Here is an 18272-nt window from a genome sequence, read left to right as displayed (position 1 = left end):
AAACTTAAAAAAAAAGTTTTAAAACATCAAGGAGTCAAGGCGCAGGTCCGTGTTAAAAACTGCCTCCGGGGATGGAGGAACACTTAGAATTAAAGAACGTGTAAGGCAGGGAAGATGTATAGCAAAGGGAAAACAAAACAAATGGAAAAATCACAGTACTCGTGGGGTCTTAAAGAGCACCAGATTCAATGCAAGCTCCTGTGGATCACGATCTACTTCCGGAGGCAAGGGGAATTACCGGTAAGTATTTAACCACAGGTTTATACATTTGTAGGATCAGGGCCTCAGTGAAGAGGAATGGAAAATGACATTTCAAAGTGGCCGCCACATTATTAACCCACGTAATAAACTCTGGGAGTGTTGATTACACAAATCTCTTGGCCTCTTGCTAGAAAGATTAAATGTGTGGCAGGCAAGTGTGTCGTTGCCTCCAAGGTGCAAAGAAGTTGTTGCAGTAGACGGATTGCTCTTACTCCTGAATTAATTTCCAATTTTGGGGATCGCGATCAACAAGAAAAGACACCTATCTCAGCTTAGCAACGTCTCACGTTTCCTCGGCATTTTGTGCCCAAAGATGAATGTGGGAATCCTTCCACTCAAATATCCCTCCTTGATTTTCCGGAAAGCCTTCCGTCATTGAGCAAGCCAACCAAGAAGAGCAAAAATTGCTTTTTGCCGATGCCATTTTAAAACCGCCGTGAGCCAAAAAACCTTTGTGAACGACTGCAAACCACATACTGCACAGCCCGATCTGCTTTGTGCACACCTCTCTAAAATCATTGACCACCTGATTCTATTAAATTATTTCTTTTGGATATAAACAAGGCCTAAATATCTCTGTTGACCAAGCTGGACTCCTCTCTGGCGACATGAAGATTCATTCAATTTACACATGCTTTCTTCTTCCCTCCCCAGTCCTTTTACGTTTCATGTCATCTTTATTGGAGTTCAAAACGAAGCAGGGCAAAGGCTAATAGAGTTTTGTCAAGAGAACAAGGTGGCCATCACAAACATTCCTGGCAAATAGAAGGGGAAGATATGGAGGCAGTGACAGATTTTCCTTTCTTGGTCTCCATGATCACTGCAGATGGTGACAGAAGCCACGAAATTAAAAGACGCCTGCTTCTTGGGAGGAAAGCGATGACAAACTTCAACAGAATCTTAAAAAGCAGAGACATCACCTTGCCGACAAAGGTCCGCATAGTCAAAGCTATGGTTTTTCCAGTAGCGATGTATGGAAGTGAGAGCTGGACCATAAAGAAGGCTGATCGCCAAAGAATTGATGCTTTCAAATTGTGGTGCTGGAGGAGGCTCTTGAGAGTCCCTTGGACTGCAAGGAGAACAAACCTATCCATTCTGAAGGAAATCAACCCTGAGTGCTCACTGGAAGGACAGATCCTGAAGCTTAGGCTCCAATACTTTGGCCATCTCATGAGAAGAGAAGACTCCCTGGAAAAGACCCTGATGTTGGGAAAGTGTGAAGGGAAGAGGAGAAGGGGACGACAGAGGACGAGATGGATGGACAGGGTCATCGAAGCGACCAACATGACTTTGACCCAACTCCGGGAGGCCATGGAAGACAGGAGGGCCTGGCGTGCTCTGGTCCACGGAGTCACAAAGAGTCGGACACTACTTGACTAAACAACAACAACTTCCAAAGAGACATGATGAATTGTGCCACTAAGTCATCAAACTGAACACATACAAATGTTTTAGAAAAGGTTAAGATTTATTCAAAATGACTTTATGATGACAATTCAGTAGAGCCTCTGCTAGTCTTCTTGAACCCACCGGATGTATGACCATGAAAAAGTGCCCACAGTTCAGGGGAAAAGAAACAAGAATATCTGTGCATGCTAGCGCAAACCTTTACTCTCTATTTAAAAAAAAGGGGGGGGGGAGGAATTAAAAGGAAGTTAGAGAATATCCTTCAAATCCACAAAATAAAGCCACACACCTTGCTTTTTGCCTTTTAAAAATTTTACTGGGGGCAAATGACACAAGCACAGGGTAAGCCCTATGATACGAATTCACACTTTTAAGATGGGGCAGTATAAATGTCCTTGGGTGTGGGTCTTGATGCCACCAGTTTTGCATCTGGCACTCCAAACATCTTCAGGCCAAAAAGCTGCCCTGGGACCGAAACAGCGCCGTGTCGTTGGGAGCTCTGTCACAGGGCAATCATCTCTGCAGAGGGAGGATGTTGCAACTGGAGACAGTGGGAAGAAGAGGGAGAGAAAGATGACGCTAACTGTAATTAGGATATTTGATTTATACCCTATGATTTATGGAATTAAAAGGCACCCAACACAATGCAACACATGAGATCAATTCAGGCGGCTGTTCTTGACTTGAAGCCCCAAATGACTGAAGACTGGAGTCTCTTGAATAAAAGTCTCCCCCACCCAGAAAACCTCACGGAAACTTCCCTCCCCCCAGCGGTGGCAACCCACATCTCCATGGCACAGGAAACACAGCTTCAGAAAAGCAAGAATTCTCAGCATCTCTGTGTTCAGGACTGCGAAGATGGGAGTCAAGGAGACCCCTTATTTAAGCAACATCTAACTGTTTTGTTCCCTAGAGGAGAATAGATTAGACTTTGCTGTTTCTTTGTTTGTTTCGTTTTTATACCGCCCGTCTGGCCGAAGGCCACTCAGGGTGGCTTACAACAACAAAAACACAGTAAACATGGCTAAAACACAACCAAATTAAAAACAAAATAGTAAAATAAACAACATGATTAAAATAACATTGACATGAATAGGCAATTAACAGATCCGTCCCCAAATTTTTGGGAATCCTTACCCCAGAAGCCCTTTGCCACTCCAGCGTTTTGGTGTGAGGCCCAGGTGTACTCTCTCTCCTCCCCGGATCACGGTCACACTTAATGGTTTCTGGAAGCAGGGAGATAAATATTACAGCACATCTGGAGTCCTTACTGCCTCCCCAAGTTCAATTTCTCCACCAACTCAGAAAAGGACAGAGAAGGGAGATACCTGAATTCACCAGGATGGAAAACGTAACCCTCAAAATATGTTAAAAATAAATTAAATGACCCAATGAATTAGGCGGCAGCAGAACAGAAAGCTAAAGGAGAGCATCAGCTACCCCAACAACATTTAAAGTCGGGGTGGACAAGCGGTGACTCCTTACCTCTTCACTGTGCTGGACCACGGTGGCAATATCCTGCAGCGACCGGAAGTTGCGAGCGTTCACGGAACCAAACTCCACAATCTCGTCACCCACCTGCAACCCCTTTAGAGATAATCAGAATTCGGATTCAGTGGGTGGTTTGACTCTGAGAGGCCTGTCAGCCACAGGTGCCCTGGCACCACAACAGTCCACGTTGAAAACCCGTCTCATTTCCGAGGGGGGGGGGCAAAAGGGCAAAGGGAGTCAGTACTTGCCGAGAGGCTGGCCGGGGAGCCCGGAGTGACGGCGTTCACCCTGGCAAAAGGCAGTGGCAAGGGCTGGCTCTGGCCCTGGGCTTCCGCCCGTGCTTCAGCTTCATCCCTCTCGCGCTTCTCCTTGTCTCGCGCATGAAGCTGGTGGAGGGCTTCTTCCACTTGACGCATCAACGCCTTGTGGTCATTCTGCAAACCTAAAAGCAAAAAGCACAGCCACCAGGCGGTGTTAAACGCAGGCATCACTGCTTGCCCACGCTTGCTTGAAAAAGATCTGTAATATTGTTCTTTGGCCCGGTAAACATTCCAGCCTAATTTATATGTAGGACCACAATCACATTCCATTTAAAACCCTGGGCAGTATTTCAAAGCAGCAAACCAACAACAACAAACAAACAAAAAAAAACTCCAAAATGTCTAAGATCAGGCAAGCCTGTATGATCTCCTCTAGCTTTTCCAAAAAAGCATAACTTTTATTACGCCACTAACTGTGAAGAAGGGGAAAGAAACAGGGCAGATGCTGAAGCCCCAACCATGTCGACATCTCTCCCTCTGGATTCCAGGTTTTACCCAGACACGTCTCACACTTCAGGGAAGCCCTTCTTAAGGACTAGAAGCATGTTTAATTGTCCAAGCATAAAAGGCACTGCATTTCTCAGCACAGAATATTGTGCTTTTCTACTTTTTTCCCTGCACTTGTACAGAATCATAATATTCTTGCTAGTTGCTGGTCCCAGGTTTCTTTAAGGAAGATTATACATCATTTGAAATTGATGAGCAAGGGAAAACTTTGATACACCGCTAGATCCTTCTGTTCTTCTTGCCCTGTCCTCCAAACCAAGAAAATTTAAATTAATTTAAGTTAAATGATACTAAGGTTGTAATTACATACACACTTAGCCCAAAGTAAGACCTCAATGAACACAGTAAACATGGAGTTCAAGATGAATTGGCTGGACAATGAAAATCCATGAAATTAAGGCTTACAGACAATGTTGTGTCTTGCTGTCCGGACCTGATACAGATCAACATCGGCACGTGGATATCCTTCAACATCCACTAAAGGTTCGTTCATCCCAACACCTTTTTGCTGCAAGGTAAAAACAGAGGAGCACAACCTTATTTTGAGATTCCCCCCCCCCAAAAAAAAAAAGAAATCAAAAGGAAGAGCTTGTTTTGAAACAGGTGCCTGAATACTTTATTCATTGACAATGCAAACCTAAATCCAACTGCTGGGATCACCTCCTCATTTCAATGTGCACAGGATTCCGATAGATAAAGAGCTAATTTAATGTTTTTGATTTCCCTTCAGCAAAAAAACAAATAACCCAAATCTGTGCCTTGTTTCCTAGGATCAAACTGGAAGGTTGCAATTCCTGTAGAGGTCTGAAGTCCCAGGGAAAAAAATGGAAGAATTAAGGAAAAATCATCATTTGGGAGGCTGGGGGAGGGAAGAGAAAGAGGGGCAGGTTTTTCCCAATTTTTCTTCCAGGTCTTCACATCTCTACCGACTTGCACTGGGCGAGTCACACTGCTTGGCAGGATTTATTTCTAACCAAAGAGGTATTAAGATGGGACTCTGTTCTAACCCAGAGGACTGCACTTGTCGATCTAGCACACAGTCTGGTTTTTAGAAAAAGGCAAGACACTGCAAATAAAAATAACTCAATCAAGGTTTAAAATACACTTCATTCACAATGAAAAGGGCTTTTTTAAAAAAAAACTGGAAAGGAGAGAGGAAAAAGAAAATGTGTGTGTAGTCGCTGCTAAAACCAAGCCAGTTAATGTTGCAAGAGTAAAATCCTGAAAATGTGTAAACCCACAGCAATTCTGAGGTGGACGATAACCACCATCAGAAGTGGTTTTGTAAGCATGATGGCCTTTGTAGTGGAATAAATACAAATGGCTGTGGGATTCTGGGAGTTATATTCCCCTCCCCCCAATAAACTCTATTTCCAAGGTCTGGATAGATTTAGGGCAATGGTCCCTAACCTTGGGCCTCCAGATGTTCTTGGACTTCAACTCCCAGAAATCCTTGCCAACAGAGGTGGTGGTGAAGGCTTCTGGGAGTTGTAGTCCAAGAAGACCTGGAGGCCCAAGTTTGAGGACCACTGATTTAGGGGATCCCATATTAGGCTTCTGGATCCAAATCCACTGGATCTTTACCCCCCCCATGGGGTCCTGCAGCAACTACCCTTGCTAAATTACTAACTAAATTACTAAAAAATTACGAGCAACTGACATCCTCCAGGACTTCGTAATAGGCTTTGATCTGGGCTTCAATCTCATCCTTCTTCTTCAGCAGCAACTGCACGTCGCTTACAGTCACCGCTTTAGGGCCCGGATCCTGCACCGACATCCCTGAAGCACCAGCAACTGGGAAAAAAGAAAGAAAAACAGGCCTTATTTATGCCAATCTACACACACACACACCCCACCAACAGCAGCTACGGCGTCCCCGCTGATCCAAAACAGCTCCGTCACTGCGGGGAGGAGCGGCCCCGCCCGCCGAGCCCCGGGAGGAGAAGTCGGAGCTGATTGGTCGAGGCGCGGCTAATAGGAAAATAAGGAGGCGTGGCTAAGCGCCCCCGAGGGCGGAGCGATTTCTCTTTTCCTATTGGACGCGTCGCGTCGAGCTGAGAAGGGGATTGTTTCTGGGCTGGTGGGCGTTGCGCACGCGCGCCGTACTCACGTGAAGGCTTTTGCACGTGGGTATGTGGTTCGACACGGACACGGAAGTATAAACTAGTATCTCGCCTGATTTTTTTTTTAAAAAGTAATACTGCCGACGGATGATGGGGTTTGTAGTCTGGAGGAGGGCACAGGATTGGGGAAAATACGGTGCCACGTGTCTTCTCGTATGGTAGCTTCAGACCAGTCTTGGCCAGGCTGCAGGAGAGCCAGTTGTGTTCGAGATCGAGGTTAACCCCTAGCCAGTGTCATGACTGAAATAAAAAATAATACATTCAATGGACTTGAACCCAGACCTCCCGTCTTCCAGCCCTGCTGCTGGAGAGGGTTAAGTGGAGAATCCAGATGGGTGCCAAGTCTCTCCAGCAGAAGTGATGGCAGCTGCGGGCTGGTGCCAACTCCTGGCAGTCATCAAGATGCCCCCCCTGTAGCTGTGCTGAAGACAGAAAACACTTCTTTAGAAGGGGGGGTGCATTTAAAAATTGCAAAGTAACAATGTAACCCCCATCTTAGAAATGAAAATAAAATTAAAAAAAAAAAAAACAAGCCAGACCATGAGGGGTTCTTTCCCCCCCCCCTTTGGAAGCCGAGCTGGCCCCTCCGGCAACCTGCCTCTTAAATGCTGCACTTGACGGCTCTAGTATGAATGGCATACGTTACAGGGGCCCAGATTCTGCCGGGTTCTGGTGCCAGGGAAGCCTTCGTGCCTCCTCGGAAAACCAGAGCTGCTCTCGAGACCCTCTGGAATATGGGCTGATCCATCCCGGAGCATCCCAAACTCCACTCCTTCTGGTTTAAATCAGTTTCCACATGCTTGAGTTTGGTCAGGAAACTTTTTTCCCTCCCCCCCCCCCCCATGGCTTCCCCTGGCTACTTTAAAAATCCTCACTTCACCCTTGACTGTCGGGCGATCGGAGTTTATGATGATTCTTGCTATTGCTAACTGTGGTAACAAATATTGAGGCGAAGAGTTCAAACCGGAGAGGCCTCCAAAGGAGAGCGGTTTGTCCTAAAATAAAAGACAGTCCTTGATTGCGCCTCTCTTGGATTGGATAAAGGCTTGTTTTGTTTTCTCTCTCATGACACGAAGGTAGGATGTCTGGATGCCCGCAAAGGAGGCTGAACGGAGGAGAGTTTGACGAAGGAGCGGCCTCGAGGAAGGTATCGAGGGCAGAACGTTGGCCTCCATTCGCTTTCGACAGAAGCATTGATAATAGCAAGATGAAGACTGTCGAAATTACTTAAAATTCACTCCCCCCCCCCAAAAAAAAATGGCCAGGTTGGTTGAGAGATTCTGGGAGTTTGGGGTCCGAAAGGGAACTTTTCCAACTGCTTGATGAGTCTGGTTACTCTTTACATCAGGGGTGGGCAAAGTGCAGCCTTCTGACCTCTCTCTCTCTCTCTCTCTCACACACACACATACACACACACACAGATAGAGAGAGAGAGAGAGATGGGCAAGATCCTGCTTCCCCACATTTTAATTTTATTTAAAAATTGCCAATTCTTATAAAGAAGCATGTCGTTTTGCGGGGGAGAGGCGTCAGTCCAAGGAAATGCAGTCCTTCAGACTGTTATAAAGGGTGACTGATTTAATTAAGAGCTTGAGAAGGATCAAAGGGTGGACCCGCGTGGTCTCAAGAGCTTTAGAAGTTGCCCTGCTTTCCCACAACTTTTCCAGGTAAACCGCTTAAATGAATGAACCGAGGCCGAAGGCTAGTGGCCGACTTGAGAGCCGGCTTACTATACTGGATACAGCAAGAAGCCCTTTGAACATCTCATGTACCTCAAAAACCTTCACATGCTTAAATAAAAATGCTGAAGAAGACCGTAAGTCGAAGAACATAGTGGTTGGGGGATTTGAAGACATCAGGGAAAGAGGAAGGCCGAATGTGAGTCGGTCTGACTCAGTAAAGGAAGCCATGGTCTCCGATATGCAGGATCTGAGCAGGGCTGTTTAAATGATCGGACATTTACGAGGTCACAAACGAAGGCCAGTTACCAAAGTCACAACGCAGGTGTGAATTGCACGACTAACTTTCCAGATCTGACATAACCAACGAAAATGCCAGCGAATCTGTACTTCTGTTTTATCACACGTGAGGGCGGTGGAGAGAAAGCCAAGGTATCTTTTGGGTTAAAGTGTTCAAAATTTCCATCTGGGAGAGGAGGAGACCGGGAGGAGCTTTCCCGCTTTATTGGCTGTATTAAAAAGATTTCAGTCCTGTCCAGGCTCTCTTTCTCCCTTGGTGTGATCACCTTTGCTCCCACAGGAAACGAAAATGGTGAGCCATGCGACGTCTTAATTTATTTCTTTTCTAGGGCGGAAAAAAAAATCCTGCGGCCATCAACTTGGACCTGTTTCCTCCTAATTTTTTTTTTTAAAGCTTATTTTTCAGATTTGGTCTGTCTTACTTTCCAAACTGTTCATGTTGTTTATCATTGCATGATAACGTTTGAAATTACCAATCAATTTGGGGAGTTGTGATGCTGCTAAGACTTAATTTGCATGGTCAGCCAAATAGAAGTTTCCATTTTTATTTTCCTTTATTGCGTGCCTTTAGTATTGCCAGTGCTGTGTGACACATTATTTAAAATGCTCAGCTGACTGTAATTTTACTGGGTTCCCCCCCTTGGAGAAGTGCAAAGAGCCACTAACATTTTAATTCTTCTTCTCTTTTGATCTTTATTGCTAGACGACATACACAGATAAAGGAGAGAAGGTAAGCGCAAAATGCAGTCGCTTTTCTTTTTTCTGCTGTAGAAAAATTGTGTCTGTTGATGGTGTGGTTTTGGGGAAATGTGCCATTAGGTAAAAGAGACAATGTAGTGGTCTACTAGCAACCTTTATAATTTTGCAAGAGTTTGTCTTCTAAATAAGAAACATACATTTATTTCCGAATTGACCACATGTACGGTAGTAACTCAGACGGGAGTGAATGACTGTACCTAATATGTAAACTTCGGTCTAGATGGCTGGGGTATAAATTTAATAAATAAATAAAATACAGTAAATAATTGCAAATGTCATGTTTAGGCTTTACAGTTTTGGGATTTTTGTGAAAAGCGTATTAGAGAGCCATGTGAGATGTCATAATATACGAAGGTTAGAACGTGATGTTACTATTACGCTGAGTTTCATAATCATGGTGTGAAGAAATGTGCATTGCCATTGTTGAACTGCAGTGGGGCTCATGACTAGGGTTCTGCGTTCAGATTCTGAAGCTACCGTGAAACCATCCCCAGATTCCGTTGACATCAATGGGACCTTAGAAATAAGATGATTATCTCGACACAGAACTGGATTGTGTCCATGTTCCATATGAACCAGGTTGAGATGCTGACCCTTTGAAACCAGTGGAAATTGCCTCCGAATGATAGCCCCTTTTAAGAGATAGCAAGTAACTAGTATTACAAGACAAAAAAAAAGTGGGGGAAAGGGAGTCTGGCTTCAAAACCCTGTTTAAGGGGATGACGCAGATCAACTCTGATCACGCGTATACAGTTTTCAGCCCATCACTCCCTACATGGAGTTAGATCAATATTTTCCGGGAGACTTACATAATAGTTAAAGTGACAAGGTTATCAGACGCCTTTGAATCTAAGCCCTAGCGATGATCGGCGATGGGGAAGCGGTCAAATAAATATATAAAACCCCAATGTTATGCTTTTCAGCACTTTGAAAAGTTACTTTTTTTTGAGGGGGGGGGTGAGAAATTTCAGAGGACGCCTGGCGGTAACCGCTCTTTGCTGGCTCCTTCTTCCTTGATCTTGAAAGTGTCTTACAAAAAATGCCAGACAGAAATTGGCCATTTTGAGTGAGTGGGAGCTCTGAACCCAAAGCTCCCCTTGGCACGGGTCTTGAGTTCTAATCCTGCTTAGGCCTCTTGGGAGATCTGCAAGTGACTTCTGAGGACTCGGACTGGTTTATAGTTGATCATGGACTCTTTTCTTTTCTTCTTTTTAATGTCTTCCTCAGCCCGAAAAAGGCCGGTTCCTTCACTTCCATTCCTTAACCTTCTGGGTGGGAAATGCGAAGCAGGTAAATGTGCCAGGAAGCCCACGGGGGTGTGTGTGAGAGTTGCCAAGAGCTTGGGGGGGGTTGGCGGTGGGGAGATGGTTGACTTTGATTTTGTTTGTTAAGGGGAGGGGTGTGTCAGGATTTGTGATCCAGCCCCTCTTGCGATTGGATCCTGTCGAGGGGAGGGGAGCCTGCATTTAATCAGCAGCATGTGCAGTTGCCTGGGGGGCGGACTCTGCTCCACGCATACCATGTGTGGCCCGGCTGGGAGGAAGGCTGCACACCAAGAACGCTCTTTGGACTTCCAGGCTGATGCAACCCAGAGCTTCTGTTGATTGTTTGCTGGGAGGCCAGTTAGAGGGTGTACTGGGCAGGGTGGGGAGGCTCAGAAAGAGAGCGTGGGTTGATTCCGAGCCCCATCCCAGCCCTTGAAGCCCAGAACTTGGAAAAAAGTTCCTTTCGGAAGACAGATTTCCAGAATCCCTCAGATAGAATGGTTCTTCTTGACCATGCTGATTCCAACCCCAGATCTCCCTTTTGATGGCTTGTTTATCTGTCGTCCGTTCTTCAGCTGACAAAGACATCATGTTAGCTCATTCCGTTTTTATTTCCGGGAATCTAAATCTCCCCCTCGCCTGACTTTCTTATTTATTTAAAGCAGACAACATATGACTAACAAAGGAACTTATGTGTAAAAAAAAAAAACATCCAGATGACCCTTTTCGGTAGGTTCGTAATACAAAAGACATAACAGAGAAGGAAAAAGTGAGGAGGAGGGAAGAGGAAAACAGAGGTGCCCCTCTGTGAAAGGTTTTAACAACAAATTCATGGCCTATGGGGCATGATCCAGAACTTGGAGCCTGTCCAATAGTCCTGTGCTGCACCTATAAGGATAGGGACCCATGTTATCAGATTCCAGTTCCCATCAGGATCAGCCAGCAGAGCCAATTACCAGGAATGATGGGAGTTGTATTCAAGTCCATCACACAAAGTTGTGTTACTACAGCTCCAAGAATTCACCAACCAGTAATCCGAAGAAAAGTAACTGGTACAGATTCACCCTCGCTACTGGGTACCGGCGTCTCAGGAAGATAACCATTATCTTAAAGACTTGTGGTGTTCTGAGAATAAACCCAGTGATATTTTCAAAGCATGCGGTAGGTTTGTGGCACCAGGGCACCCTTGTGATCCAAGAAAGCTTTATTGCCTTTAAGACCTGCATTTGAAAAAGTAGACTAGCAGTTTGCTAAGGGATTAGACGAGGCTAGCTAATGGCGGCTCTGTAAGCTGTTATTTTCCATCAGTCAGCAAAAACGGATGACGATTCTGCTCTCTGCGCCACTGAGAAATATAATGAGGGAAATATAATGCTCTTCGGGCATTGAGTGAAAGTCAATGTGCAGACGTTAAAGCAGGGTGAAGCTTTCCCCCAGGGCTTCACAGATATCCCTGGAAAAGCTCCCGCTACTGGAGCTGTTATGCATAGGAACAGGGACCACAGAAAAAGTTGGCAACCTTAACCAGTGTTGGAAATCCTTCCCAGAAAAGTTTGTGTACAATTGAACCTAAGTGAAAAATACTAAGCTGCGTGAGGTGGAAATGACTTCAAAACTATTTTTTTAGGAATGTTTCACTCCTAAGGGGGGAAAAATAAATCTTCTGTGATGAGAAACGGGTGCAGAACTGTGTAGATCAGGGGTGAAGAAGACCTTATTACGCTTCTAATTTATTTTAAAAAACCACTCTTGCCTGTGTGTTTCAAAGGCCGCCTCCTTTTATTGTAACAAAATGGGTTTTGAAGAACTTGCGTACCGAGGTTTGGAGACAGGAAGTCGGGAAGTGGCGTCGCACGTGGTGAGACAGGACAAGGTGAGATGAACGCAAGACGGGGCTGGGATAAAACCGATCTTGTGGTGTTGTGACCAGTGAAGTGTGGCCACATTTGTACCTGTTTGGAATAGCTTCGGGGAGAGGGGGGGGAACGGGACTTTTTGGCTTTTCAGATCTTTGTGGCGGTAGCTCCTTTCAGCGGCAAGCGGTCGGTCAAGGATTGTGAGAGACCTGTGTTGAGAAAGATACGGAGGAGAAAAGGCACTTTTTGGCTCGGCTACAACGCAATGCTTGTTTTCTGCCCTTGGTGGCTGGCGGCTACCAGTGGGTGCATGCTGGTTTGCCAGCTTTGCCCATTCAGATGGAACCAGCAAAAATGCGGATGTTTGCAATCTGAAATTGGAGGAAGAAGGAAGGTTTAAAGAGAGTTGTGATTCACGTCACAGCTTTATATTCCTTTTAAAGCCAGTTCGAAACCGGTGGGCATTTTAAAACTGATTTTGAACCCGTTAAGGGTCTGTTGCATACATTTGGTGTTGCCTTTGGTTTAGTATTCCCCTTTTTTCACTGCAAATAATATTAGCGTTCGTCAAGGGGATATTTTAAATTGAAGGACAATATGAAGCTATTTTAAATAAACAACAAAAAAAGATGAAGTGGGGAACCCTCAGCTCTCTAGAGGTTGATCATTGACTGCCCCGTGCTTCACCACCGACCCACCTGCCTGAGGCTGGCGCTGAAGCCAACAGAGGTTGATCCATTAAAGCAGATGAGGTTCAAACGTTGTGTTGCAAACATATCTCATATCGGCTGCTCCGCCTCCACTGCCCCTACCTGGCAGTTAAATTTTCATCTGCATGGAAGTGTAAGGGTGACCTGGACATGAATTTGCTCTGACACTTTTATTGATCATTGATCCACATGCTCCTTAAGGATGACTCTTCTTCTTTTTCTTCTTCCAGATTATATTTGTCTTCTCTTCAGCCCTCAACCCTGGAAACCAAGGTACTTTCAAGCTTTAAGAGGAGTAATGTCTTAGGATAAACACTCCTAGCATTGAATATTTTGTGGCCTCCTGCCGCTGACCTCGGAGGCACCACCTTTTGGGAGTAATAGCATCCTTCTTGCTCCTTTTTTATATATTTTGCTGCGCAGAAATGGGCGAGCACTTAGTGAAGCACGGGGATGGTGTCAAAGATATTGCCTTTGAAGTGGAGGACTGCGATTTCATCGTGCAGGTAAGCCACCGCCGGAGCATAGCCTTGTGTAGCTCAGAGGCTGGCTGCCTGGGGCTCAGGCTTTGCCTAATAAGTGCTGCTTGTGTTCTTTCGTCCTTGCGCAGAAAGCCAGAGAGCGTGGGGCCCGAATAGTAAAAGAACCGTGGATAGAGGAAGATAAGTACGGGAGAGTTAAATTTGCAGTTATTCAGACGGTAAGAAAAGGAAAGCATTGTTTTCTAAATGGCTGTTAAAAATCTCAGTGAGTCGGAGAAGTCATAAAATTAAGAGGAATGATGATGGTTGATAAACGTGTGTTAGCGGTTTGCATACATTTCCTCGGGAATCATAGCAAAAACTTTGTAAAGGAGACCTGTGTTATGCTTATTTTGCAGCAATGTAGGCAATGCTAAGGCTGGAAACGGAGGGGTTAAGTGGATTAATTCCTGAGAAGAGATCATTGCCAGAATTCAGATCTATCTAGAAACTGTAGTGCCACGTTTTTGTCCAAAAAGGAAATTTTTGCACAGTCTGTAAAGCACATGTTCTGTCAGAAAGCTATGCACTTTTCCCATCTGGGTCCACAAATTAATAAGATCTGCCAGAGGATGATATGAAAATGCTGTGATTTTTTTTTTACTCCCTCCTTCCTCTAGTATGGTGATACCACACACACCTTAATAGAAAAGCTGGGTTACAAAGGACTTTTTCTTCCTGGGTTCGAGCCGCCTCTCTTTAAGGATCCGCTGCTGAAAAATCTGTAAGTTTTCAGGCCTTTCTCGGGCCATTCTTGCTGTTTCTGATGTTCGGGCTCCGAGTGCGATTGATGGGGTAGCCAAAAAGGAGCCCCTCTTATGCTAGAGTGAGGGAGCAACAGGTTTGTAGAAGTACATGCGGAGCTACCAAAACAATCTCTCGAGATGGTGGAAACTGATGGGAAAACCAAGCTGGCAGCGGGAAGAGGGGTAAAGTAGTGGAGCAGTTAGCATTCTGAATAGCGCCATTCTCCCCTGCAATATTTTGTTGTAGTTCAGTCAGTTTATAATATTCTGGTTTTAAAGATTTGTTAGGGTGGGTAAGAGATGTAAAATGTCCAAAAAAATCCATTTTTTCCCCTAGGAAAAGCAACAGGGGTGAAAACTTATTTTTCCGGGGGGGGGGGGAATGGACATTTTCAGAAATGTTACATCTCTAGGGCGAGTCACACATTATGTGTTGTCAGCAAATGTTGATTTGCCTGCCAGATTCCAGGAGCCAGCCGCATGATCTCCTCTGATGAGTGTTATGGACACACCTGTTGTCTCATTCACACAGAGAGGAAAAAAATTGTTGGTTTGCTGCATCAGAACGGTCTTGCTAGTAGTTATTATAGTTCTGTGTACAAGGTATGAAAAATGTGAGAGGTCTATCTTTTTAAAAATGCTAGAAGAACATTTAATTATAGGAAGGTGGATGTTTATGGCTGTTCATCTCTTGGGAAACCCAGGGTCTTGATAACACCCTTGATTTCTAATTTCAGTTGTTGGTGTTTTTTTGTTTGTTTGTTTGTTTGTTTTGGCTTTCTTTCCAGGCCACCTGCAAAGCTTAATTTCATTGACCATGTAGTGGGGAACCAGCCAGATCAGGAGATGGTCCCAGTGGCAGAATGGTGAGAGTCCCTATCATAATAAACGTTCATGAAGAAATTCCACCAAATGGTGCTAGAGCTTTTTTGGGGGGGCACTCGGTTTGACCTTGATGAGGATGCAGGACGCTTTGAGTGGATTTCCTCGGCTGGCGGCTTTGTCGACGTTTTTGATTGCAACCCTCAGCCTCCTTAGTTAAGGATTCTGGGGACTGCAGTCCAACATGTCTGGCGCGGTCCTAGTTTGGGAAATCTAGTTAAGCAGAACTGAGAGTGTGGACATTCTTGTGTGTGCAGAGGCTGAAAGAAATGAAAAGCTCTCACTTACTCAGTGGATTCCAGTATGTCTCCTTCAGCTCAATGTGGAGGGAAGGGAAGCAGCTTCCTCCACCGTTTTGACTCCGAAGATCCTGCCCTCTTCTTCACATGTCCCATTTCCCATGTGTGGCAGATTCATTGTGGCCCAATTAACGTCTTGCCAACTCTGCTGGTTGACCTTAGAGGGCTTTGATCCGATCCATCTACTGATGGTCTTCTCTGTCTTGAGAGGAAGGATACCATGCAGTTTTATCTAGAATTAAACGACAAAAAGTTTAATTCCAAGCAAATTCAGTTATACATACGATGAAACCAATTCTCAGCACCGGCCATACTCGATGCTCCAAAAAAGCAGCTGCTTGTTAAAATTTGTTGTTCATGTTGGAAGAAACCGAGCCATTTAGTTCAGTATTCACTGCTCTTGTCTGGCAGCTGTAGCAGTTTAGTGGTTCAGGTAGGGGTCTCTCCCGGGCTTCCTTTAATGCTCTGGCCTGAACTGGGTTGTTGTTGGGGGGGGGGGGTTTGCATGTACAGTGGTGCCTCGCTTAACAACGATAATCCGTTCCAGGAAAATCGCCGTTAAGCAAAAACATCGTAAAGCAAAATTAAAAACCCCATTGAAACCCGTTCAATGCGTTCCAATGGAGTAAAAACTCACCGTCCAGCGAATATCCTCCACACGGCGGCCATTTTTGCTGCCTGTATAGCAAGGAATCTGTCCCTAAGCACAGTGGGGAGCCATTTTAAGCACCCGGCGGCCATTTTGAAAACCCGACGATCAGCTGTTTTTGATCATCGTAAAGCGAAAATCTGTTCCCAAAGCAAGGAACTGATCATTGCTAAGCGAAATTCCCCCATTTAGACTATCATTTTGCGATCTCAAAAAGATCGTTGTAAAGCGGATTCACCGTAATGGGGGGCAATCGTTAAGTGAGGCACCACTGTACACGTAACACGACTAGACCCTGCATGAAAAAGGGCACATTGACTTAAGGAGCATAAAACTGCTGATCTCGACAAGACGAGCCAACTTGTTTCTGTTTCCTCTTTGCCTGCCCATTCACAGGTACCAGAAAAACCTCTTGTTCCATCGCTTCTGGTCTGTGGATGATAAGCAGATGCACACAGCATTCAGTGCCCTCCGGTCTATTGTGGTGGCCAATTACGAAGAGTCCATCAAAATGCCCATTAATGAGCCTGCAATGGGGAAGAAGAAATCTCAGATCCAGGTAAAAACAACAACACCCAACCCTCTAGACTTCCAGCATCTACTGTGTAGGTGAGCAGCCTTTTTGTATCTTACAGTTAAGGGTCGTATTTGTCTCAGGGAAAAGGAACTGAAAGCCACATACTGGTTGCAAAAACCCAGTCACTGGCAAAAATGGGAACAGGGACTGAATCCGTGACGGCACCAGCTCTAGCCAGTCAGTGCAGTGCACATCCGCATTTCACACCAAATGTAGGGAACTAGTCTGCTGCTATTTTGCAGCAAGATATAATAAGAGTGCATCTGTAGGCGGCTTTACTGTCTTTCTGTTGCGCAGGAATATGTTGACTATTATGGAGGCCCAGGTGTTCAGCACATTGCGCTCAATACTTCAGACATTATTACTTCGGTAAGACATCTTCCTTCTTCGTTATGATTCTTCTCCCAAGCTGCCCACCTTGTGGGATGTTAACCTGTACATAATGTTTCGTTCCAGATCACCAACTTGAAAGAACGAGGCCTAGAGTTCATGACTGTTCCGTCCACCTACTACCAGCAGCTTCGGGAGAGGCTGAAATCAGCCAAGATCAAAGTGAAAGAGAACATCGATCAACTGGAAGTCAGTTTGTAACATAGGGCAGTGTGGCCTAGTGGCTACAGGCGTGGGAGTCCTCTGCATGGAAAGAGTGGAAAGGGGCTGGATATTTGGTGCTCTGAGTTGTAAAGACTTTAATTCTTCTCTTGTTTTCTGTTCAAAGAAACTCAGAATCTTAGTTGACTTTGACGAGAAGGGGTACCTGCTCCAGATCTTCACCAAGACTGTTCAGGACAGACCAACAGTCTTCCTTGAGGTCATACAGCGACACAACCACCAGGTGTGTTTCATATCAGGTGCTCTTTCCATCGTAGACGGAACCCAAAACCATTTTCATGGATGGCATAGAAGTGACATTACTTCCATGTCTGTTTAAAAACCTTGCACATTATTAGCCTGATGAAAAGGAGAGGTTTGAAAAGAGAGTATGAGCAGAGGCAAATAACATGAATTAAATTTTAGTGCTTCTGCTTCTCTGTGCATATATGGTGTGAACTACTGATCACAGAAAGCCATTTTGAATTTAATTCATGTTAGAGCAGAGTGGTGGTGGTAGGCAACAGGAAAAGAGGAAGACCAAGGGTGAGACAGATCGATTCCCGGAAGGAAGCCACGCGCTTCAGCTTGCAAGAACTGTGCAGGGCAGTTAAGGACCAGCAATTCTGGAGATCCCTCAATTCACTGATGGCAAATAACAACCTACCAGAGTGGGTTTTAGGGAACCCGACTGTTATATTCAGTGGGGAAGACAAGGTAACGCTTTCTGAACCTCAGTGGGCTACATATGCATACATACAGCTTAATGCTTCCAAACCAGGAATTGATGCTAATTGTTCCTCTGTTTCCTCCCCTGCCTCTAGGGCTTTGGCGCTGGAAACTTCAAATCTTTGTTCGAAGCAATTGAAGCCGATCAAGACGCCCGCGGAAACCTCACCATCTTGACACCCAACGGAGAATCAGGGTTCATGTAGGGTGGATGTCTGATGTAAGGCAGGGAAAAGATTCTTAGCTCAAAAGTCTTCTTTCTGTTGTTGTTTTTTTCATTGGGGTGGAATAAAACAATTCAGAGCATGAACATTTCTTATTGTGTTTGTTTTTTGAAAAGTTTTCCCCCCCTGCAAGATGGCTGCCATGGGGGGAAAAAATGGGAAAACTTCACACATGGCCTGATGAGAGAATTCCCGAAAGGGAAATATAAATTTTGTAATTTTTTTAATTGTGAAGATGTCCTCTCAAGATAAATAGGGAACCGACGAGTGTCTTTTATCCCGCTGTTTGACTCCAGCATCCACTAGTTAGGAGGTGTGCAGGTAGACTGTTTCTGTCCATGGAAGCTCTCACTTTGACTGGTCACAGCCCGGATGT

The 18272-nt window shown here is 45.1% G+C and overlaps 2 protein-coding genes across 2 annotated transcripts; one reads left to right on the top strand and one right to left on the bottom strand.

The window, feature by feature from the left end:
• Positions 1 to 1710: 1710 nt before the first annotated feature.
• On the bottom strand, positions 1711 to 5882 carry PSMD9 (proteasome 26S subunit, non-ATPase 9). Its single transcript, XM_020802734.3, has 6 exons — positions 5647 to 5882; positions 4392 to 4494; positions 3408 to 3601; positions 3154 to 3255; positions 2806 to 2894; positions 1711 to 2209 (listed from the first exon to the last, which is right to left on the bottom strand). Exons 1-6 carry the CDS (start codon positions 5761 to 5763, stop codon positions 2182 to 2184), a joined length of 633 nt encoding a protein of 210 aa, XP_020658393.1. The 5' UTR covers positions 5764 to 5882; the 3' UTR covers positions 1711 to 2181.
• A 2369-nt stretch (positions 5883 to 8251) lies between these two features.
• Positions 8252 to 17982, top strand: HPD (4-hydroxyphenylpyruvate dioxygenase). The gene is made up of 14 exons (XM_020802733.3): positions 8252 to 8380; positions 8792 to 8818; positions 10075 to 10137; positions 11881 to 11985; positions 12909 to 12951; positions 13102 to 13184; positions 13289 to 13378; positions 13820 to 13923; positions 14734 to 14811; positions 16172 to 16334; positions 16650 to 16721; positions 16809 to 16931; positions 17071 to 17187; positions 17768 to 17982. The coding sequence occupies exons 1-14, from the start codon at positions 8378 to 8380 to the stop codon at positions 17876 to 17878; spliced, it is 1182 nt and encodes a 393-aa protein (XP_020658392.3). The 5' UTR covers positions 8252 to 8377; the 3' UTR covers positions 17879 to 17982.
• Positions 17983 to 18272: the final 290 nt, after the last annotated feature.

The sequence above is a fragment of the Pogona vitticeps genome, chromosome 14, assembly GCF_051106095.1.
Source record: "Pogona vitticeps strain Pit_001003342236 chromosome 14, PviZW2.1, whole genome shotgun sequence".
NCBI lineage: Eukaryota > Metazoa > Chordata > Lepidosauria > Squamata > Agamidae > Pogona > Pogona vitticeps.
This window is presented reverse-complemented; position numbering and strand designations above follow the sequence as displayed.

Bases quoted from the DNA above. Each gene is read 5' to 3' on its own strand.
- PSMD9 (XM_020802734.3), bottom strand. From the start codon at position 5,763: ATGTCGGTGCAGGATCCGGGCCCTAAAGCGGTGACTGTAAGCGACGTG. The intron at 4,495-5,646 runs GTCAGTTGCTCG...TTTACCTTGCAG, and splicing joins ATTACGAAGTCCTGGAGGAT to CAAAAAGGTGTTGGGATGAA. The intron at 3,256-3,407 runs GCAAGTACTGAC...TTATCTCTAAAG, and splicing joins GCTCCCCGGCCAGCCTCTCG to GGGTTGCAGGTGGGTGACGA.
- HPD (XM_020802733.3), top strand. The intron at 10,138-11,880 runs GTAAATGTGCCA...TGTGTTTCAAAG, and splicing joins GGGTGGGAAATGCGAAGCAG to GCCGCCTCCTTTTATTGTAA. The intron at 11,986-12,908 runs GTGAGATGAACG...TTCTTCTTCCAG, and splicing joins ACGTGGTGAGACAGGACAAG to ATTATATTTGTCTTCTCTTC.